At 37.5% G+C, this 24513-nt stretch overlaps 1 protein-coding gene across 7 annotated transcripts in view; it reads right to left on the reverse strand.

Annotated features, from left to right (window-relative positions):
- Positions 1-14508: 14508 nt before the first annotated feature.
- PAK3 (p21 (RAC1) activated kinase 3) overlaps positions 14509-24513 on the reverse strand; it is a 365938-nt gene continuing 355933 nt past the window's right edge. For 6 of the 7 annotated variants that reach the window (XM_056125834.1, XM_056125833.1, XM_056125831.1 and 3 more), the window contains 2 exons: positions 18667-18804; positions 14509-15127 (listed from right to left, as the gene is read on the reverse strand). In XM_056125834.1, the coding sequence (XP_055981809.1) occupies positions 15038-15127; positions 18667-18804 (228 nt within the window). In that variant the 3' untranslated portion in view covers positions 14509-15037. The remainder of the gene's footprint in view (positions 15128-18666; positions 18805-24513) is intronic. The other variant, XM_056125835.1, reaches the window with a different exon arrangement.

Genomic DNA, 24513 nt, shown 5'->3' on the forward strand with positions numbered 1-24513 from the left:
CCTAATTATCTAAAATTTTAGAATTCCAGGAGCACACAGCCTCTCTCGCAGCTGTGCAACATCTTATGCTATTCATAACAAGCAATACAAAAAAGAATATGGGGGAGACTGTTTGACATAGAGGCAGGGGGAGGGGTGAGATGGGGAGATATTTGGAACCTTAGTGGTGAAAGATATGCACTGGTGTAGGGTTGGGTGATCAATTATATTGTCTGACTGAATCTCAACAGGAAAGCTTTGTAACTATATTTCATAGTGATTAAAAATAATAATAAATAAAATTAACATTCTGAATAAAAGATAAGTAATGTGGAGTTCATGCCCAATTTAATCAGCTTAATCAATGGCTGAATAAATAGCTGTACTCCTACATTTAAAAAAATCATTGATGACAGTGGTAATGGCTCAATTATTCCAGGAAATAAGATCACCTCAAGGGAGACTTTAGTAATTCTGACTCTCTACCTGAATTCTAGAATACTTATCTCATTTAAATGATAAATTAAAAATTATATATCCATAATTTTGTTTATTCATTTTTATTGATATGTGTGGTTTACGGTACTGTTAATAATGGTTTGTCATGCGCAGAATTCCAACACCCATCTTGAGTGTACCCAACTCCCTTTCCCATGGACTCTAACACCCCTCCCTTTCAAAATAACCCACTCACAAACTTAATTGTGTGGATCAGTCCTCCTGTTATTCTTTTTTGACCATTTGTTGCTAACTTGCTGTGTACTTTTAAGTCCCACATATGAGAGAGATCGTTCCGTATCTCTCTTTATTCTTGACTGATTTCACTCTGTATTATGACCTCTAGCTCCATCCATGTTGCTGCAAATTAAATAGTTTTGTTCTTAGGGCTGCATAGTAGTCCATTATCAGACATCCATTATTTTAAAAATAAAGACAATTGTTGGAACTAACCACAAGCGTGTGTGGTGCTGAGGGCAGGTAAGATAGAGGAGAGACCAGTATGACAATAATATCTGGGAATGATCATGCTGGACGAGATCTGAGGGTTAAAAGTAGGAAAGAGATATTCTTGAGAACCTTTCAGTATCAATACTTCAAACCACAATGCCAAAAAGGAGTAAAAGGGAGAGAGAGAGAGCATGCGCTTAGCACAGCGGGTAGGGCGTTTGCTTTGCACGCGGCCGACCTGAGTTCGATTCCCAGCATCCCATATAGTCCCCTGAGCACCTCCAGGAGTAACTACTGAGTGCAGAGCCAGGAGTAACCCCTGTGCATCGCCAGGTGTGACCCAAAAAGCAAAAAAAAAAAGGAGAGAGTGCAAGTAAGTGCAAGGGAGTGCGCGTGCGGGAGAAAGAGAGAGAGAGAGAGAGAGAGAGAGAGAGAGAGAGAGAGAGAGAGAGAGAAGTGCCTTCCATAGAGGCAGTCAGGGACGGGGGCGATAGACGGGAATCTGGGGACAATGTTGCTGGGAAATGTATACGTTAGAGTGATGGGTGTTGGATGAACAGCTTTGTAATGGTCTCACAGTGATTCAATAAAAAAGTTAAAAAAAGAAAGATCCAACAAAGAAAAGTAAATAAGATCACATAGTATAAAAAGGTAATTTCCCAACAAAAATAAAGAAAAACAATTTTAACTGCCAGTTACCAATGCCTATTGAAAGAGTTTTTAATAAAATGTGGAAAATATGGTGGGAACATTCATCTAAGCCTATTGAAGAATTCAGTACAAAATGTCAAGTGCCTTCTTCTGCAGCACTTTATCAGATCCTGACATTTTCCTCCTATATTTTTAAGCACAGCTATTTGGTTTTACCTGTTGCAAAATTAAATGTTTTTATTGTTATAATTTTTATTCTTGCCCTACAATTTAAGCTAAGAATTCAGTTCATAGTTATGTGGAAAAGCTTATGAATAATGTTATGTAAGTTCTGAGCTTCCCAGTGACTTGAAGTTCTTGAAGAAAAAAAACGTGAAGTCCTATTATATAACATGGGGAAGACTAGTGACAGGCAACAGTAAGTCAGTGAGGAAATTCTTTAGTCTAAGTAATTGAAAGCTGGATGGAACTAAGTGGGGTATTATAACCAGTCTATATCTCACCTCCTTGCCATGACTCCTGAAATATCACAGAGGTATCATGTAGTCTGTTGGTTTTCTTGTTAGATATTTTATTGGAATAATTGCTGATTCCCCTGATGTTCTAAGAATACAGAGATCCTATACATCTTCGACCCATTTCCCCAATGGTAAGAGAGTCTGTTGTTACTTACTTTATGGGAATGCATATCGAAAGGAAACAGGACAAGGATATTCTAGTAAAATGTTCAAGTCAAATTGTTGGAACAAATTGATGGAGCCAAATTGATAATTTCCTTTATACTCCAGGGTGGACTTCTTGGGACAACATGGGGAGTTTTAATGAATGGCTATAGCAAACGCTGAAGATTAGCCTCCATGTATCTGAATGGGACTAGGAAATGTATAGTTTGACCTGACAACCTCAGAAAAGAAGAGAATAAAGACGTGCTTCCTGTTCACTTTGGGGCTAGAGATGAATAAAAAAATTAGTAAGGTGGGTTCGAAGATGGAGTCTGAAGGGTTAATTTCATGGAAAGGATTTCTGCTTCTAGGAAAGAAAACAAAAGCTGTGGGAAATACAAATGGGTGAGTCAGTTAAGTGTCATACTCAAAGGCTTCTAGCCCTAGAGGCTGGTGTAAGTATTGCAGATACATATCAGTGCTAAATTGCAATAGGCAAGTGAAATTGGTAAAGGATTAGTGGAAGGCAATGGCAGCAGTGGTTTTGAGACAGATAAAGTGCTAAGCTACCAGCTGCCACCCAATTGTTTTTAAGCCAAGGCTCCATGAAATATACATATAATTTGTTGTACACTTAATTATTATTTCCTCTACTTCAGAAGGAAGATAGATGAATATAGAGTTCTAGCACATGTCTTGGTAAGGCAGTGGAATAATATTTTCTTGAACTCTGATTCTCCATGTGGCAAAAATAACTTCCTTTTAAAGGTGATTTTTGATGGAAGATATTGGTAATTTGTTAATACACAAAAAACTAACTTTATTTAATAAGGATTTAAACAAAATTGGGGTGGGGGGGAGGAAATGCCAACCAAGTTTGGAAGGATAGGAGACATGAGTGGAAGACACAATACTGAAATTCATTCATTCATGTGAGCAATGGAAAACTTTGCCAATGACTGATTGATGGGCTTCTTAACTATTCAGCCATTTAGAGATTCAGTAAGAATAATAAAGCTTGTATGTATGTACAGTGAACTAGAATACAATAAAATAGCATGGCAAGGACCAGAGCAATAGCATAGTGGGTAGGGCATTTGCCTTGAACATCGCTGACCTGGGTTCGAACCCTGGCATCCCATAAGGTACCTAGTGCACCACCAGCAGTAATTCCTGAGTGCTGAGCCAGTACTAATCCCTGAGCATCACCAGATGTGACCCAAAGAGCAAAAAATGGCAAGATTTATATTAATTCCACTGTGTATCAATTTTTGGGCTGGAGCGATAGCACAGCTGATAGGGCGTTTGCCTTACATGCAGCCAATATGGCCGACCCGAGTTCGATTCCTCCGCCCCTCTCGGAGAGCCCAGCAAGCTACCGAGAGTATCTCGCCCGCAGGGCAGAGCCTGGCAAGCTCCCCGTGATGTATTTGATATGCCAAACACAGTAACAAGTCTCACAATGTTACTGAGCCCGCTCGAGTAAATTGATGAACAACGGGAGGACCAGGACCGTGTATCAATTTACACAAGATATCAAATTATATGCATATACCTTAGAAACAGCACTATTCCCATAGTATGAGTAATATTGGTGGATTAAATCTTTCATTTCTTAAATCTCTGCTGATTTCCCGCCCCCCCCTCCCATGCTAGGGGGATCATATAGGGTGTAAAAGACTGAATCTGGATCAGCCAGGTGGACAGCAAGCATCCGGCCCAATGTACTATCTTTTCAGCTACCTCTGCTAGATCTTAAATTGAGAGCTTCTTTTTAGTGTGAAGGGGGTCACACTCGGTGATGCTCAGAGGTTACCCATGACTCTACCCACAGGAATAACTCTTCATTGTAATCAGCGGATCATATGGGGTGTCAGGGATAGAATTCAAATTAGTAGCATTCAAAGAAAATTCCTGGTCCCCAGAATTTTGAGGATTCAGATTTTCTCAGAAATTTGACTCCAAATAGTTGTATATAACAGCTTCCAATGAGCTTTGATTTAATCAAACTTGGAGGGTTTTTTTAAAAGAAATATTTATCAGAAATAGCTGCATTATCTAATGTAGCTGGAGTACAATGAAAGAAAGTATTTTGAATGAAAAAGTGAATGAATGTTCTTTTTTTTTAACTATCTCTCAAGATTATTATCTTTATCTAAATAGGCAATTTCTTTTGTGTATTTTTTCTTCTTATATTTATTTATTGAATCACTGTGGGAAAAGTTACTAAGCTTTCAGGTTTAAGTCTCAGTCATACAATGATCAAACACCTTTCCCTTCACCAGTACTCATTCTTCATCACCAAGAACCCCAATATACCCCCCTCCTACCCCTCCTAACGCATGTGAGGTAGATGATTTCTACTTAACTCTTCTCTACATTGATTACATTCATTATTTCGACAAGAGGTGCACCATTATTGTTTAGAATTCCCCCCCCCCCTCAACAATCAGAATTGCTGAAAAGGCATTGTGAAATACTTCGTTTTCTATAGCTGGTTATGAGAATCAGATAATGTCACGCGGCTGCAATTTTGGATTTCTGCAAAGAGCCAGATAATTATGAGATTGGTTTCTGTGCGTCTGGTGTTATGGGTGTGCCAGAGAGCCGCTGGGGGGGGGGGGGGCAACTCGTGACCTCGGTAGGGCATGAGGGCGAGCCTTACCACCCCCCTTCCTATGAGACTGCAGTTGCCCCATCACTGCCGGCTCATACCTGGCTTGCCTCACTGCCAGGGTGGGGAAAAAGGCGAAAGGAAGCAACACCCTTTCCCTCCGGGGAGGCATGGTGCCGTAGTTTAACGCATGGTCCATTCACTTTTCTGCCGCAAGCTGCCGGGCTCTGGATTAAGTCCTTTTGCCTCTGGAGCCATAGCTGTGCCAGAGAGCCGCTCATGGGGGCCAACTCATGACCTCGGTAGGGCGTGAAGGATGAGCCGGTACTGCCCCCCTTCCCACGAGACTGCAGTTTCCCCGTCACCAACGGCTCATACCTGGCTTTCCTATAAGCTCTGAGGCGGCGGCCACCTTGCTGCGGGGGGGGGGGGGGGGGGGAGGGGCGGAGGCAGAACGGAGCAACACCCTTTCCCTCCCGGGGAGGCATGGTGCTGTAGTTGAACGCATGGTCCATTCACTTTTCTGCCACAAGCTGCCAGGCTCTGGATTAAGTCCTTTTGCCTTTGGAGCCATGGCCGTGCCAGAGAGCTGCTCATGTGGGGCAACTTGTGACCTTGGTAGGGCGTGAAGGATGAGTCAGTACCGCCCCCTTTTCCATGAGACTGCAGTTGCCCCGTCACTGCCGGCTCATACCTGGCTTTCCAATAAGCTCTGAGGCGGTGGCCACCTTGTATGCAGTCCAGATGCATTTCTGCCAAAAGCCGCTGGGTTTTGAGATTTGTTTCTGAGTCTCTGGGATTATGACCATTAATAAGCTTGATCAGGAGCCTGAGAGGCCATTTGTAGTCGGCGACTTGGGGTCTCGTTGGGATGGGGAGGAAAGGGCCGGTTCCACCCCCATCTGGTGAGGTCCTTTGTATCTCATCACTGCAGGCCTAAACCTGACTGTCCAGTGGCCTCTGGAGGATGGAGGTCACTGGGCCGCCAGGGGGAACAGGCCAAGTCACGAAACCTATTCTCACCTGGAGTGGCCCAGCACCAGTAACCTACTGCAGGAACTGTACGCATTTCTGCCAAAAGCCTTTCAGTTCCGAGATTCGTTTCTGAGTCTCTGGGATTATGGCCATTAAGCAGTTTGATCAGGAACCAGAGAGGCCATGCGTCCAATTATATATTTGAGCTGGAGTTGGTTTGTGGGTGTGTCTCCCACATACCCAACTTTTGGCCGTTTACTTTCTTAGTAAACTTTGCCCCAAGTTTTTGGGGTCTGGCCAAAGGCACAGCAGAAATTTTGGGGTATCTGAAAATCTGATGGTGCCATCAGGCTGCTGATGCACTCGCCTCACAGGTACAGATTGACCTGCTGGCGGCACCATACCCGCAGAATGAATATTCTTAATAATGTGTGTTTGCAATATCTCCTTGGACTTGTGGAACTCAATACCAGATATAAAATAAAAAACAAACAATATGAAAATGACTTGTTCAGAATTTAATAAGCATAAATATAAGAAAAACAATTGATTTGGTGAAATTGAATATGGCATGAATATAACTTTATCAACGTTTATTTTTTATAATTAGTATACTGTGGTAATAACATATTCCAAACACTAAAATTCTTTTTTCTTTTTATTTTCTGGGACACACCCAACTGCTCAGGCGTACTCATGGTTCTGTATTTAGGGATTGCTCCTAGTGGGGATCAGGGAAACACATGGCATACTAGGGATCAAACCCAAGCCTGTCACATGCAAGGTAAGTTCTCTACCCTCTGTACTGTTACTACTTTTTCACTAAAATTATTTTTCAAAATAAATAGTGACTTCATAATATGTAAAGAGTTTTCTGTTAGTACAGTAGTCATTATCCCCACTTGTCACGTGGGAGACCGGTGTTCAATTCCTCAATGGGAAGGTTGCTTGTTTGGAGGATCAGAGAGATAGTACACTGGGTAGAGCACTTGCTTTCCGCATAGATGACCCAGTTTCAATCCCTGGCACCCCATATGGTTCCCTGAACCTTCCGGGAAAGTTCCCTGAGTGCAGAGCCACAAATAAGCTCTGAGCACCACAAGATGCGGGCCTCAGACAAACAAAAAGAATGTAAAGGGTAATTAAACATTTACCTTATTCCCAAATGGTTTAGAAAAATATGTATATATGTACAAATTCATAGGTATATATACCTGGGTATGTATAAATACAAGATGAGAGGTGGAAGTGGGAAATGATGTCGGCTCAAATAAACTACTTTTCTCAAAGGTGAAATTCTTAAAGGAAAATATAAATGAAAACAAAACCAAAGAAATACCGAGGTAAATGAAAGTACAGGCATAGAAAACTTATTCCTTTGATGGGGTTGGAGAAGGAAATGTCATCGACATAGGAATATTTTTGTATCATTTTTGTAGATGTTCCTAGTCTTGTTTTTGGTTCCTATTTTCTCTAAAATGAGAAAAATGTATATAGTGGAGGAAGTCACACAAAAGTATTCCAAAGAAAAAACTCTTTTCCTCACATATTATTTCATAATTTAATTAATCTTTATTAACAAACCATTATTGGGTGGGTTACAAATGATGAGTTTACTAACTTCTGGATTGTTTTATTTTATAACTTCTGATCCCACTCTATAATCTCGCTTTATCAAAGAAACTTTTCATTATCTTTCCTTCCCATAGATATCTCCCCTCCATACTAAAGGCAATGTTAATATTTTGCCCACTCAGTTATTGGTAATATTTTCCCTCTTCTACAAACAATAAAGTAAAGGTAAAGTAAAGTAAAGGCCCTCCCGTTGATCATCGATTTGCTCGAGCGGGCCCAGTAACGTCTCCATTGGAGACTTTGTTGTTACTGTGTCTGGCATGTCGAATACTCTCGGTAGCTTGCCGGGCTCTCCGAGAGGGGTGGAGGAATCGAACTCGGGTTGGCCATGTTGGCTGCGTGCAAGGCAGACGCCCTACCCGCTGTGCTATCACTCCAGCCCTACAAACAATAAGCGGGGCAAATTTGGGAGGCAAGTATTATACATGTTTTTGCTCACTTTGCAGCATCTTGTAGGAGTACTGCATGGTATCTTTTTACACATTAAATAAGTACTAGATGAATAAGTGTATGGTTTAATCAATTAGTGAAGAAATAGTTTACTGCATCTGACTTTATTTGGTGGGAGGGTGAATCCCAAGTGGTGCTGAGGGTGCATGGGGCACCACTAGCAATTCTTGGCCAACCAGGTTTTGAATGTGTACCCTAACTGCCATACTATCTCCTGACCCTGTACATCTGATGCATTTTGACAGTTTTTCTTTGTCTGCTTCTTATATCTTTTATCCCTCTGTTGAATAGGAACATTCACCTTTTGAGCTATGCCATGTAAAAACCAGATGGAAACTTTGTGTCTGAGTTATTTAGTTGCACAGTCTACAAAGCAACTCTTATTTCTCACAAGGCTGGGCATTTCCCTGCCCCAGTGCCTATGAGAGTTTTCACTATATTCCAAACTGTAAAGAAGGTTGGACAATGCCAACAGGGTGAGTTGAAAGGTGAGGGATGAAAACATCACCAGTTTGTTGATGTTTGTCGTTTTTATTTGCAATACTTTAGGTCCAAGTTCGAACTGCATTATTTTACACTCAAGACACAGTCATGCACAATCCATATTTCAATTTTCTATTGCTTCAACCACAATTTAAAATAACAATATTGGAAAGAAAAATTCTTAAGATCAGATGCTGAGGTCAGAAGGATGGAACCATGCCATCAGCAGGTCTACAAAAGAAATAACTTACTTAAAAATCAAACAAAAATTATAAATACCTTCAATTCAAAGTTACAGAAGAATTTCACTACACATGATTTACATATAACACATTTTAACAAAAGTAATGCACAGCCAATGGGATACAATTCTGAAAAACAGTGAAAATGCAGATCCTCAATCTGTTTTATCTGAATATTTTAGTATACTCCCAGCAGACAACAGCACCCTAAGATCTGTGGCATCTTCTGGCTGCTGATGTACTGAGACTTGCAAAACTCAACACACTAGTGATTATCAGATTCTGTGAAAGGTCTTATCATCACTAGTGAATATAGTATATGCGGGTCCATAAAGCATACCACACACAAGCACACACACTAAACTTAAATTTTGTACTCAGGGCTGGTTGATACTCTGCTATAGGCAGGACATTGGGACCACACACTAACTTCCAGTTTACTTCCTTTCTAACAGCATATTCATGTAACTGATCAATCACTATGAGAGTAGTCATCAGAAATGGTATCTTCAGTCCATCCCCAACAAGTAAATTTATTAACACTCCTTAATTCTTATAGCTCGCAATTACTTTTCCGTTTCTCTCTCAACAAGCTTTAAGTGCCTAGATTTATTCTTAATAGTCCCAGCTATGAAAATGCATATGTTCTGCCATCTTTTGCCATTGATGAAATAAACTCTATGAGTCCAGTAATGCTTCATATGAGAAGAGAGGGACAAGCACAGTTTATTCTAGCCAAGTGTGACAGTGTATTTCTGGTCTAGTAGCAAATACTTGCCACAGCTTAATGAGAACCAGACTTTATACACAAAGTGTATGGAAAATAAAAACTGGGAACACTCAACAGAAAAATGGACATTAAACAAAACCAAAGCAATTATGAAGGAATTGGAAGGCTGCCACAAGTTTTATCAACATTTCCTAGTATTATTAACTTCATTTGACTTGAGTTTAAAAAAATCATTTTATATTGACCAAGGCTGAAACATGTGATATTTGTTGAATCTGAAAGGCAAACTATTGAATCACAATGTTAGAGCTTTTAGGAAGACTTTGGAGATCTAGTTTAATACTTTTATTTTTACAGATTAGGAAGCAGCCAGGAAAAGGTTAAGTGACTTCTCAAGGTCAAAATCTAAGTCAGTAATGGTGTCTATATTAGAACCTAGGCCTTCTAACGCCTAAGCTAGTATTCCTTCTACTAAATGACTTATCCCTATGATTGCTGTTGATTATTCTTAGGTAATAAATCAGGTAAACATGGTAACTTGCCTACTGATAATTTTTATAGTATTCACCTTATGGCAGCTTTCAGTGACTGATGGCACTTACCAGCTTCTGAAGTTATCTTGAAATTTGACTTTTGTGTGGCATAAATGCTGAACATTGTATTACAATTAGTGTACTTTTACACAGAGGTGTGCATATGGAGGTTATATCTCAGTCCCCGCATTTGCAGTCAGCTAGATATTGTTTAATGTTTAACAGACATTCCCAATACTCAAGGAGTTGGGAAATATTCATTTGGTCAGCTAAAAGAGTGTGGGATCAGAAAATGAGTTGAAAATCAAATCCAAACAAAAGAAACATTATATCAGAAACAAATCTCTTAGGAAAAATTCTTTCGTAGGAAAAATGTTTCCATTATTTTCAAGGTCCCTTTTATTTGGTTCTTATCCACATGCAAATATATGTTCAGAATTGTATGTTAAATCCACTCAAAATCCCAGGATGATTAAACTGTCAATTTACAAAACGCTGAATTTTAGTCCTCTGGCTCAGAGATAGGGAGAAGTTTACATCACTAACCATGCCACTGTTTAACCGAATATTAACTGCAAGGAGTTCAAAAAGGACCATGAAATCCAATAGGGGATGTCAGTGTTAACACTGTAAAAAGTATTTTTATATTGAGAATGATCAATGAAAAGCCTGTGGGTTCCCTAGGTATAGGGTCTGCTCTTGGTAAAAAGGAGTAACATCTGAGGCCACTATTCATTACAAAAGTCCCCACCTAAAATGTCTTTGGTGAATTAGAAAATAATTCCTCTCTTGGTAAATAGTCTCCCTTTCTTTTTAAAACCGACTACTGCATATAAGCTATAATCAGGCAGTGCACAAAGCACATAGAGACTATCTTAAGCCAATGGTAATTTGGCAAAGGTAATTAGATATTAGAAATATTTGCCTTATTTCTATAGCAACTTTTAACTGAAAAATTGTAACTTGAAACTAAAATTGAACTAAAACCAATGAGTCTTGCCTAATGGCCATAGGAAGAATAATTCTGTCTGAATGAAAATAATATCTTCTCAGATGAGAAAACAGTGAGTTCTGGGGATTTTATCTTCCTTTCCTCCAAAATTCAAACTGAAAATGTGCTAAAATAATCTGGAAAGGTTATACTTGAAGAAATGTTTTAAAGGGATGTAATCAAATGTAGACTATCCAAATTAAAGTAACAAGAACAAAAACCTTGATGCCATACCAAAGCAGAGGACAGCCCATTTTAAAGCAGAAGAATGTATTTGGGATTCTAATAGCAGCATCTCCCTTGCTTAACTTATAGATAATAGTCCCTTTTAAAAAGCATGTACCTCACCTGAGTGTGTGCCAACCTCAGCACCCAGGCAAATATAAAGCTTATGTAATAATTGTAACTAGCAAATATCAGTGCCCTGCATGCTCTGGGCTCCAGCCAGAAGGAATCTGCTTCTGACATCTTTTCTATTGTTTATTGTTCCCTTTCTGATGTTTATTATAAAAGCAATATTATAACAATATCAAAGAAAATATTAAAGGAGAAAAATTTCATAATCCCACCACCCTAACACAACTGATTTCAATTAACTGTGTTCCCAGTCTTTGTCCATATGCACACTTATTTTTACATAGTTGTAATCCCTGTTTATTATTTAAAAGTGATTTTATAGATTCTCTCTGAGAACTGGCAGCCTCATTAGAAATAAAAAAAACCCATTGAGCAAAGGAATATAATTATTTACACAATCTTTGAGCTGAGAAAAACCCTTTATAGACAAACATCTTAAACTATCAAAATGGTTATACAGCCGATAGGAAGCAATTTCATATTTTTTTAGCAATGGAATGTGCTTCACAGGGGAGGGATAGATGTGGGGATTAGGTGGTCAAACTTAAACATTAAGGGAAGTGCAATTCACAAGTCTGAAAGAAATCTGAGTAACACAATTAAGGAATACTCAAGTTAAATCTTACTTGACTTGGCCATCCAGTAGCCAAAATGGAACATGGACACACAAATATTTACAATGACACAGATAAGATCAGCAAGAACAAAGTCATTGCCCAACATGGTGACTGATTTGAGGGGATTGTGTCATCCAAAAACCCTCACTGGATTAGGACAACACATTAGATCCTTGCTACATTAATGTTTTTTTCTTTCTTAAATAAATAATCTCTGCTGTGCTTCTCACCTTTCCCTGACTTTCCCACTGCCCTATTCCTTTCTTTTCTTGTGACATTTTGGAATGAACATTTAATGTGTACCTTTATTTGTTCAGGGCACACTAGCAATTTTAAAGATCTGGATAGACTGACCTATGTGAAGTTGCGCTAAAATAAAATCTAGGGAAAGGGAATAAACTATTAACCATCAGGAATTGAAGTTACTTAAATGTACCAGATATTAATGTTTTAGCATCATTTTGGCAGGAGAAACAGCTTCTCTTTAATACTTATTAGAAATATACATAGTTCTCCAACATGGGGAAGAAAGGGACTTTAGAAGCTGTTCTCATTTAAAATTTTACATATGCATAAATTTGTAAGGGTAAAACCTAATGGTGTATTACATCACAAAATTTAAATTAAAAAGAATGTGTTGAGGATGTATTAAGCTCCTCATGTTAATATGCTGAACTAAAAGCATAAAGAGCAGCTATTTCTATGCCTACAATATTCTAAAGTATCAGACCCACAGAAACAAGGCATATAAGAGATGCTGATTGACCAGTAGGTCTTCCCCTACCAGATTTATGGGCTCTCTCCACTGGTCAGGCATAATTATCAATTATTAAATTCTATTAACATTCCAGGTATTTCAGTTGAAGTCCCTGGCACTATGAGAAAAAATAAGACTCTTATGAAATAAAAATCAATCTCTATCTCTCTTTCATTAGAACAAAGCAGCATTAAAAATTTCTGATCCAGTTAACTTTTTGCAACCTTTAACACAGTATGCTTCAAATTAATATTACCAATGACTGGATTTTCTTTTACTTTTGCTACTTTATCCACTACAAACATTTTTGGGGGAGGGGTCAACCCCCTCCCACATTTTATATTTCAAAAAAATAATAAAACAGGAAATCCACCAAAGGTGTAATCTCCTTAACATAAACATGTGTCATATGTTTAGCAGAAATGCTCTAAAGAAAGTGCTTTTATATTAAGGAGTAAATGAATTATTCAATGGAGAGTATATCTCAACAGAAAAGGAAAGAGTACCATGTCATTAATCTCTTCCCCCTCTTGTTTAATGTAGCTATGTTCTATTCAGATTTTTATAAAGTACCAATCAAGAAGCCCTCTGTAGCAAAAATTATTAGCATTTATAAAGTTTAGAGGAACAACTTTTTAGAATTTATAAAACTGACAACACACTCTAAAGAGAAGCATAACCTTTCTACATAGACATCCTCCAAATATTTTTCTACTCTCAGAAGACTCAGGAAGTGCCAACTGTTGGATTTGTAATAAATCTATATATGGCGAAATAACCACAAACCACAGAAGGAATTCAGATGTACTGATATTTCTTGGAATATATGATTGCAAACCCAAATTACTATCACTGAGGAATTTCAAGATTTTTATAAACATATTTTTGAAATTAAAAGTCAAATAAAGGAAATATTAATATACTATATCCTAAAACATGTTTGGTGATACAGAGGTAAAGTACAAATATGAACTTACAAATGTTGACTGTAATGTAGTTTTCACTGATTGCCCATTTCATACAGAGCTTAATAGTATAATATTCCTTTATTCCACATATTTTCATTTATTTTGCTTTTGTGTCATACTGAGTAGTGCTCAGTGACTATTTCCAGATCAGCAGTGCTTGTAGGTGTGGTTGGGTAATCATGTGATGTTAGTGATTGAACCTGGGGTTACTGCAGGGAAGGCATGTTCCAGACCTTGAGCCCTCTGCTCTGCTTATCATATTTTGTTAATTCATTAAATATCATAAGTTGTCCAAACAAATCATTTTTATCCTAAATATGTTGGTTAGTAGGTCAGTCTTTTGCTGATGTCCACATCAACGAGAAGATCAAAAGTATCTTTATGTATGTTCATATATATTGCCCAACAAGGATTTCAGTATTTCATATTTATCTTGTTTTCCTTTAGGGTCTCAGAGAAATCACCAATTTTGTTTAGAAGTGGTTCCTCCTAGAATAATTTTCTAGATTCATGAACCTGAATTCACCCAACAGGAATATTACAGTTTTGTTGTGTCCCATTTTTTCAGATTTCAGAAAATGAACAAGTTAGTTTATATAAATGATAAGCTACCTTTTTAACATCATCATGAAAATGTTGGTTTTCAGGATTGTTGCCATTTGAGTTTTATTTATATATATAGCTTTTTAAAAGCTTTTTCCTGAGCACACATATTTCTCTCTGCATTTGGATATCTTCAAAGAAACCTTTTCCCAGTACAAATGCAGAAAAACAGGTACACAAATCAAGCCCCCACTTAAGAAGAAGAATAAAATTTTGCAATTCTATTACAGCATGGACTTCCACAAGTTCACACAGTACTTGCTCTGGTGTGTGTGTGTGTGTGTGTGTGTGCATGTGCTTGTGTATGTGCCTGTGTTGTATGTGTGTGCCTGTGTGTGTTGTTTGTTTCTTTGTTTTTATTTAGTTTTCCTTCTAAAAAATGTTTTGACCTCTTTTTTTTCTCAATAGTTAATGACAATGCAAGTGAAAAACATCACATTTGGTAAGGAAATCTGAAGGAGGTTTGAATGCAAGAGGGACTACTCTAACTTAAAAACAAATACAACACTATGAAGAGGAAGTGTGCATCTTTGAGAAATATTTTTCTCCAAAGTGTATGCACAAAATGAGGGGATTCACTACTGGCTCTTTCGCTTCACGGTAAAAGTGACCACTTTCTAGCCACTTCAGCATTGCTGCCCTATTGGGGCTGCAATTCAGGCTTACAAATAAATTACAGAATCCTAGGGAGTAGGAAAAAGGCTTATAAGAAGTTTCTATTCATTTGAAAGTTAAAGAACCTCCAGCCCATTTGACTGTCTTTTTTCTTCCATATTTTCTGCAGCAGAGTTTTATTTCAGTCTTACTGATGAGGGAGATGGTGTGGGGTAAGGCTTGCAGTTCTAGCGGCTGCTGTTCTTGATCGCTTCCTTTGCAGCAATAATGAGAGGTGTCAGGCTGGAGAGAGGCTTGGCTAATTTTAAAAATGAATGCTAAAAAAAGAAGAAAATCAGAAATTACTGGAACTCTTTTCTGCAACAAGTATATTATGTTACATTGTCAAAACACACTTTTTCATGTAAATACATTCTGTGCATCCAGTTAAACATCATTTATTAAAAACAGTGTCAACTTTTGTCCTTCAATTGCCTTTGCCTTTCTTGTCATGAAATCCTCTGAAAGCTGACTCAGAGAACTAAAAATTCAGAGTAAAGGTCTTGTAACATTTTACTCTGCTGGAAACAGTGGGACTTTATGAATTTCCTAAATGGGTGAATTTATCTGAAACACCCCTCACGTTTGTAAAACATCTTCAACAGTTTTCTGGAATAACCCTCATATTTATAAAAGCATCTTGAAAACATTGATCCTAAAACCAGTGGTTTTCTAACTATAAAACCCAATAACTGTGCATCTACAAGTTCTCTTTCAGCCCCTCTGCAGTATTTAATACAACTGAATATTCTTTCCTACAAAAAACATTTTTCTCCTGCATTGTCTGTGACATCTTATAGTCTTACTCTCTTCCATGTACATGCTCACTCCATATTCTGTGGTTTCAAATCCATCTCCTAAATATTTTTACTCTCATTATTTGCTTTTCTAATCCAATTCCTTGATAACCCATTTCTGACTTTAATCAGCTTTTATACGGATCACTCAGAAATATTTTATGATCTGATTTTTCTTTCAGTCTCCAGTAGCCATCTGGATACTTTCTCTTGAATATTATCTTATGACACTGAATTCTACATTTAAAAATGAATGGTTGGTATACTGTGTAACTCTTTCTCATGGTGAGTCAATAAAAATAAATTTTAAAACTTAATTTTGAAAATTCATGGTAGGGGTTGGAGAGATAGTTCGGTAGGATGCTTGCCTTGCACACAGCTGACCCAAGTTCGATTCCCAGCATCCAATATTGTTCCCCAAGTACCTCCAGGAATAATTCCTGAGTATAGAACCATGAATAACCTCTGAGCATCGCCAGGTGTGACCAAAAGCAACAACAAAATTCATGGGAAAGTCTTCAAAACAGGGCAGTCTTTCTTTGAAGGTAAGGCACTATCAGTGATGCCTTGTGGACCATGCAGTGCTGGGAACTGTATCTGGTGCTCCAACATGCAATGCATGTGCTCCAGTTCTTTAAGCCATACACCTTTCCAGTTCCCCAAACATGGTGCACTTGTATGATGTACACTGCAGAGGCTTTGATGTCTGAATACCTGGGAACAATCTTTTCCTTTAACTTAAAATAGTTAAAGTAAAAGTTCCTGGATCAGAATGACAGTACATTGGATACGGCGCTTACTTGCACGTGGTCAAACTGAGTTCAATCCCCAGCAACCCATGTGGCCCCCTGAACACTGCCAGGAATGATCCGAGAGTACAGAGCATAAGCTCTGAGCATCACCAGGTGTGGCCCCAATACAAAAAAAGATAAAACAGCAAAGTAAAATTCCTTATAACTTAAACAGAAGCAAAGAGATATTAGCAGTTGTATTATCTTCTATCAATTTTGCTTATACTTAATTCTATCATTGGTTTGGTACTCCAGAATCCACTTCTGTCTTCCTCTCCCTTAAGGTACCAAATTCTTCTCAATATATGATAATTATATCTTGCTTTTCCTAGTTCAGGTATAATCAACTTAAACCTAAACTACAACAATAACTCCCCATTGACTGGGAAACCTCAAACTTTTCCCATTGTTATTTATATTATATTCTACCAGATAAATCTTCCTAAACAAATCTTGTGTGATCCCTCAGTCCCCCAACTATTAAACTGGTGTTCAGGGGCCTACACATTTTTTCTCCTGCAATTTTCTCAACTGAATTATTTATTTCATCAGAACTTTCTTTTTATCCACTTAAACCTTGTCTATATGTCTTTGGTTATTCTATATTGCTTAATATGAAGTTCCTTTCCTTTCAGACCACCTATTTAAAATATGTCTGTCCTTCAAGACTCAGTTAAATTCTGTCTTGTTTTCAAAGATTTTCTAATAGCCATGGATTATAAAATTATTTCTCTGATCAATTATAGTGTTCACTATTTGAAGATCTAATTGGTTTGAATGAGTCTTTAAGCAGTCTTGTATTATTTCTCATAAACCGAAATTCATTGTGAATGTCCAGAGGATAGGAATCATGCTTTGAATAGGTTTGCATCATCCATTAAATGGAAATCTTGCAAACAGAAGTTGCTCAATAAATATCAATTAACTGTACAGAGAATTGAGTTACACCATATACAAATAGTTCTCAGAACTGTGTCTTTTCTCAAGCCTACCAGTGAGGAGAATGTCACATTTTAACTTCTTTCAACTTCTAAAATAAATAGACAAGGATAGGCTAGATTCCAAAAAGAGAGTTGTGTGTGTTCAATGCAAAATACAGGCTACTGTTTACATGTACAAAACATGCAATAAATAAACTATCTGATTCAAAGCCAGAATATAGTTTTGCATTAATGATTAACCTTTTTCAAAGTATTGCTGAAGAATTTAACAAGATAATTGACTCAATGATATATGTAACTGTAACTCAATGATATGCATAACTATTTTAAGAGAATCTATATTTTCATTTATCATTGGAAGAAAGCTTGTTAGAAATATGTGTAAAATGTGTGTAACTGGAGTGTTGGAATGTATAAAAGCTATGGAAGTGAAACATTCAAAAGTATGATTTGCTGTTAGAGTGGGGTTATTCTTCCTGTGTTTTGTCTGGGTTTGGTTCTTTGTCTCTGGGGGAAGTTCCAGAGTTTAGAAGCAAAAGGAACGTATTTTTGTTTGTCTGTTGTTTAGAACAGACTTAAGCTACAGTTACAAATGCTGCACCTTTGTTTTTGCAATTCAAATTCACAGTTGAGAAGAAGCAGTCATTGTTTTGGGGATGTTACTGATTTTTTTGAGGAAAATGCATAATAGCTACTTTATGCAGTTGTAAAGATTACAAAAGCTAATTTAATTAAAGAATTTTGTGCACCTGATTTGGAAATAATATCTAATTAGCTGGTATTATTATATACGCAAATTGTCATACATATACATACACCAATCCCAGAGAGACAGGGAAAGGACAAATCTTTATAGAGGTACTCATCACTGACAGCAACACACAGCCAAGCAGATACCTGCCAAATAGTATCACAAGAAAGGGGCTTTGACCAGTCAGGCCATGAGAACAGTGAATTCTACATAAATAATTGCATAATTGGGTAGAGAATATTCTCCAGTTAAAAGCACCTGTAAACAACATCCAGGGGACAAGGTAAAATATAGAACAAAACAGCAACACCAGAGGTCCACATTGTTTCTTTTCCTTGAGAAACAAGATGGGGTTGAAGGGGAGGCAGCAGGCTAATCAAATATGCATTTGATGCATACCTATATACTTAACTTCCTGTGGTCTAAAATCAAATGGTTATTGCCTAAATTGAGCTTGACATTTCTTGACAGATTTCTCTTACTGTCATAGGTTAGATGGAAAAGTGTTATATATGCTTCATAAATGTCCTATTTTACCTGCAAGAGCTCCTTGGCAGACCCTCGCCTATCCACATCCATCTCAAGACAGCGATTTAAAAAGTCACGGAATACAGCAGACAATCTCTCTGGATTCTGGAGCTCTGGTGTTCCATTTGTGGCAATCAAATATAATGCCTATAGGGGGGAAAGGTAGAAAAATACACTCAGCAATGCATAAGTGGATTGTGACTAGGCACAGTAGGGGCAAATACAGTTTCTTTACAGTCTGGGTTTCAAAAATGGGAAACAAGAAGGCTGTACTATGGAAGTAATTCCTGTAAAAATCCATATATAATTAATGTATGATTGGCCATCTAAAAAATTAGACCTAGGGGTTTCCTGCGAGTCTGTGACTCTAAGGATTTGCAGAACACAGTCATACCCAATCATGTTCATCTGAGTATAACCCCTGGAAGGCACAACTGGAAAGGAGAAAGTAATTTATATTTTATCTCGTTTGAAGATATTTTAAGCACACCAGAGATGAAAGGAGTTCATTATAGAATTAAAGAAGTACAAAGATTCATAAGATGGAATGCCTGGAGGAGAGACAACTTGTGGGGCAGCCAAAGGACTCAAATACTTTTGTGCTGTGGCAAATGATTCCCTCTAGGGTTTAATAAGATTTGCCATTCTACTTATAACATAAAGTATAAGAAAGATTTGCATTAATGGCCTTAGAGCCTTTCAATTATACATCCTACTGTAAAATAATAAGGTTACCAATATATCTCTCAGTTCTTCGTTGTATAAGGATGCCACTAAAAGACATTAATGGTGTGCTCACAAAATCAAGTGACTCATTTTTCAAGAAAGTCATACCTAGAACCCAGTTAATTTACAAAACCTATATATTAAAGGCTCTTTTTGAGGGGTAGAGGCATCCCAAGTGCTTCTTGGGAGGCTAGAGGTCGTTCCAAGTGATTCTCAGCCAACCAGAGAACAAGGTTCAATAAAACAGCCCGAAAATATGGTGCTGGGGTTTGCTTAGATTATCCCAGCATTATTCAGTGCCCTCTAGGCTGTACCCAGTAATGCTGAGGGAACATGTCATGCCAGGGATCAAACTAGAGTTGACTGCTTACAAGATATGTGAGCATATCCTTTTCTACTTCTCTTTACACCCTCAAAACCTTGGGATAGCGAAAAAAGTTATAAGACAATGTCTTATTTTCAAAATTCACACAATTTAGTGAGGGAAAGAAAGATGTACAATTAACTATAATACAGTAAGACAGACTTAGTAGGGTATATAGCAAAGGCAAAGTTAATTACAAGGATGAGAAAATTATACTCAGCTCAGAGAAAGTTTCACAGAGAAATGTGATATTGGAACAAGGTCTTGAGAATAATGAACAATTTTACTGAAGGCAGCAACTGATCTCCCTATTGTGAAGATGGGAACACCTCCTTCTTCCTAAATTTTCTTGGGCTTTATAGCAAATTATTAACTACTTTCTCTGCCATGGATTCCAATATTATTATTAGGATATGTATTTCTATTAAAGTCCTTTTCCAGGACAGTTTTCATCAACCCATGAAGACATTAGCTCTCCTTTCTAGAAATCTCCATAGATATACTTTAGAAAGGCCCAAGAGGAACTTTTTAAATCAGTGGCCATCAACTTTGCACCAAAAATATCTGCGGATTGCTTTAAAAAAAAAGAGATTCCTGGTCATTTCAAGAGCTCAAATTCAGCAAATTTGGTGAGCAGTCTAAGAATTTACATTCTTGATGCTAATGTTAGTTCCAGGACTGCACTTTGAAAACTGGTTTAATCCAGAGGTTCTCAAATTTTAGTTTTCACCTGAATCACCTGGAGAGCTTTTAAATTCCTAAGGTCTTATCATATTTATAAAAATATGCTTGAGGATCAAAATAAAACTATGGCAATTACACAAGAATAACTCCTGAGGGTGGGACCCAGCTTTCAGTTGCTGTATGTCTCTTCAGATGATTCTTTGAGACTCACTAGCTTAATCCTCCCAAGTAATCAAGCAGTGGCCTAAACTGGAGGTTTCTCGACTTGTATTCCTATCATATACCTGTCAGATTTATACTTGTATTCCTATCATATACCTGTATTCCTATCATATACCTATCATATACTTGGGAAGGAGGTAAAATCTCCCCCCGCCACACACACACACAGTTATCACTTCTAGGCTGACTAAGCAAAGCCTAGTCAGTTTGGGATGGAATCAATATAGTCTGAGGTAAAATCAAGGCATAAGTTTTTTTAAGTGCTCCAGGATAATTCAAATTTCAGTGAACACTGAAAATCTCTGGCGTGTCCCATCCCAGCTTAAGTTCAGAATCTGTCAATAATTCAGTTTAATAACTCAAAATCTATACCCCAAACATGAGAGCCACAAAATCCATTGAGGAGGATACATTTGCATAGTGACAGCTGCGAAACCACATGCATCTACAGAGTTCAGGAAAACTTACCCTTCTCTGTACATTAAAACACACACACACACACACACACACACACACACACACACACACACACCTTTCATCCAAATAAGCACCTTCCTTTACTGAACACCTTAACTCTTTTAGTTATTCATTTATTTGGCTTCTGGGCCACATCCAGCTGTGCTCAGAGCTTACTCTTGGCTCTGTGATCAGGGATCACTTCTGGCAGGCTTGGGAGACCATATGTGGTATACATAATTGAACCCAGGTCAGCCAGGCAAGCACTCTACCTGCTGTAATATTGCTCTGGTCCCTTTTGTTACTTTTAATTACTTTATTAAAGTACAGCAAATGTGATTGCCAGCAATTAGAATTCTAAGGGAAGATAAAAATGTAGTACTGAATAAAAGGGAGAGTATGGAAAAGGAATAACAAGTTGAATCAAGGAATTAACTGAATGTACATAAACACTGTATAAATATTAAGTTCAGAGTGTTTTAGTTCCAGTGATTAGTTACTAAAATCAATTGTTCTCACTAACAATATTTAGTCCTTTTTAAAATAAAATTGGTTACTACAAATTACATTTGATCTCTGCTCCTAAAGACACTTTTGCTGTCTGTTCCTAAAATACACCTCTTTTCAGCTGGCTACAATTATGTAAATTGTATCCCTATGTTGTTTTTTTTTTTCCTGTTGTGTAATTCAACACTACACCTCAAAGAAATGTACCACCTTATGGTGTTTCACTAATAAAAATTTAAAAGAAATGTTCCAGGCATACAATTAAAAAATTAATATCCAAAAAAATGAAATGTACCACTTTTCTCTCCTTCCATTCTTCCTAGGCTGGTTTACATGTGGTACTACTCATTTTTCTCATTCCCACCATTCCAAGCTCAATATAGCTTACTCCACATAAGCTCCCCACAAGCGCTCACACATGTCTTCCTTCAGAGTCAGTGCCTACTTAGCTTGGGAATATTGTATACCTCTTTCTGTCCACGTTATGAATTTAAAAAAAAACTTTAAATCACAGTTGTTAAGCTGAAATAGTGCTCTAGAGCAAAGGAGAAGAAAATCCTATAATTTGAAGAAAAATTATAATAAGCACTTGAACCAGTGCTTTGAATCTCTACAGCACTTTTAAGAATGTACATGTATGCATTCACATTTCTACAAGCCCAGCTGTGGGTGTTTTTTTTTAACTTAATTCCATTTTTTTTTATTTATTTATATTGGTTTGGGGCCACAACAGGTGTTACTCAGGACTTACTCCTGGATCTTCACTCAGGAATCACTCCTGGTGATGTTTGGGGACCATATGGGATGCTGGGGATCGAATCCAGTGGGCTACGTGCAAGACAACTGCCCTACCCACTGTATTAACCTCCCTGGCCCCTAGTTGTGGGTTTTGTTGAGCGACAGGGATAGGACTGAAAGAGGTGAGAGGGGTGAGAGGGAGGTCTGTTGGTAGCCTAAAAGATTATGCCTGCCTCCCTGATTACACATCATTATCCCCTATATCTAGGTATACATTTCAATACTGCCTTTTGCTAAGCACTGTATCAGGAGTACTTTATGATTTGGGGGGGTCATTCCCAGCAGTATGGGGGCAATATGTGATGCCAGGGATTGAGCACAAGGTTCTTGCATGCAAAGTCCTTTGACTCTTCCAAGCCCCTATTTTTTATGTTTTAACAAATTCTTCATGAGTGTCATTTTAAGAACCATGTAACAGCTCATATCATCATCAGTGCACTATAGCTAAAATTCCTGGGCTGTACATCAAAATCATAATCTTTAACACTATCTTAAACATGTGACCAAAACTACAAAAAACTTTTCACAAAATTTTTACAATAAGAAAAAGATTAAGAGGAGGCACACTAACGTGTTAATGGTTTTCTTTAGGTGTTGGAGCTATTGGTAATTTAATTTTTCTAAGTATAGTTTAGGTTACATAGTTATGATAGTGTTAAGATTTTGATAAACACAGCTTACTAAACATCACCACCACCAAAGGTCCCAGGACTGTACACTAACTGGTGACCTAATGTCTTTTTTCAGTGAAGACAGTTTTTATTGAACAAAACTTGTTTAGAAAAATAGAAGGGGAATGAAAGAGAGGAGATATGTGTTTAAGGGAGAATGAGTTTCTCCAGAATGGAAAAGAAAGTAAGCAAATACACAAGCAAGTGAGATAACTGTTCAAGGGAGAACATGGGGGCGATGGGGGGGGTGGGAGGGATATTGGGATCCATGGTGGTGGGAAATGGGCACTGGTGGAGGGATGGGTATTTGATCATTGTATAATTGAAACTCAAGTACAAAATTTGTAAGTCTACAACTGTATCTCATGGTGTCTCAGTAATAAAATTTTTTTAAAAATGGTAAAAAAAGAGTAAATAGGCGACTTAGTTTCTAAAATATTTTTTACAATAAAAATGATTATTTGTACTTTATGAAAGCCTAAAATTATTTCCAAAATAAAGTTCAAAAGCCGTGGCAATCAATTTATATGAAAATCTCATCTATTTTTGTCTTTCTGGGATTGAATCTGCTTCCTATCAAGTGCTATCCCTTGAGGGAAACAAAAAACCCAGACTTCTTTTTCAACTATTGTTTTCATTTTAATTGCAACAGTATTATTTCCAACTAATTTCCATCGCAAATATCCTCACTTTCAGTTATATTATGGGCTAAACTGCTCTTTGTGGACTGGGTGGGAAGGCCTATTCACTATGCATAATGAAGCTTCTAAGGGAAAATGAATTCTGATTTCCAAATAATTAACTTAAAAATGAACGTTTGGAGCCCATCTCTTTGTAAGCTGGGTAGAATCTTTGTAAAAAGAAAATTGCTACCCGTTACTCTGCTAATGAGAGGCAAATACAGTTGTAGCCAATACAACGGAGTGCAAAAAAGGGCTTACTAACAAAGTTGTTTTAGATGAAAAAAGAGTGAGGAAAATAAATCTAGGAATGAGTGATAATACTGAATTTTATCTGAGAAAATTAAAACTCTAAGAAAATGAACAGCTTATTACAAATTAAAGTTCATTTTTATAGTTAGCCATTTCTTAAACTACAGAGTCATCCTCAAATTCTCAGACTTCCTAATCCTGCAACCCCCTATATTAGTCTACTAGCTTCTGTTATTATCTTCAATACCCGTATACTTCTCTCTACTCCAATCATTGTCTTCACTTAAGGTCGAGCTCTCTTAGACTGATTAGCCCATAACTGGTTTACCTTAAGCCTGTTTTTACTCTTCAGTCCACCCTTCTTACCAATCTATCTCATCTGAGATCTCACCATGTCATCCACATTTTTGCTTTGAAAATTTTTGTGGTTTCCTCATGATCCATAGGGTTGCTAAGTTCCCCTCAAGAGAAACTAAAGGTAAATAAATAAGAGAGA

This window comes from Sorex fumeus, unplaced genomic scaffold (genome assembly GCF_029834395.1).
Source record: "Sorex fumeus unplaced genomic scaffold, SorFum_2.1 ptg000058l, whole genome shotgun sequence".
Lineage (NCBI taxonomy): Eukaryota > Metazoa > Chordata > Mammalia > Eulipotyphla > Soricidae > Sorex > Sorex fumeus.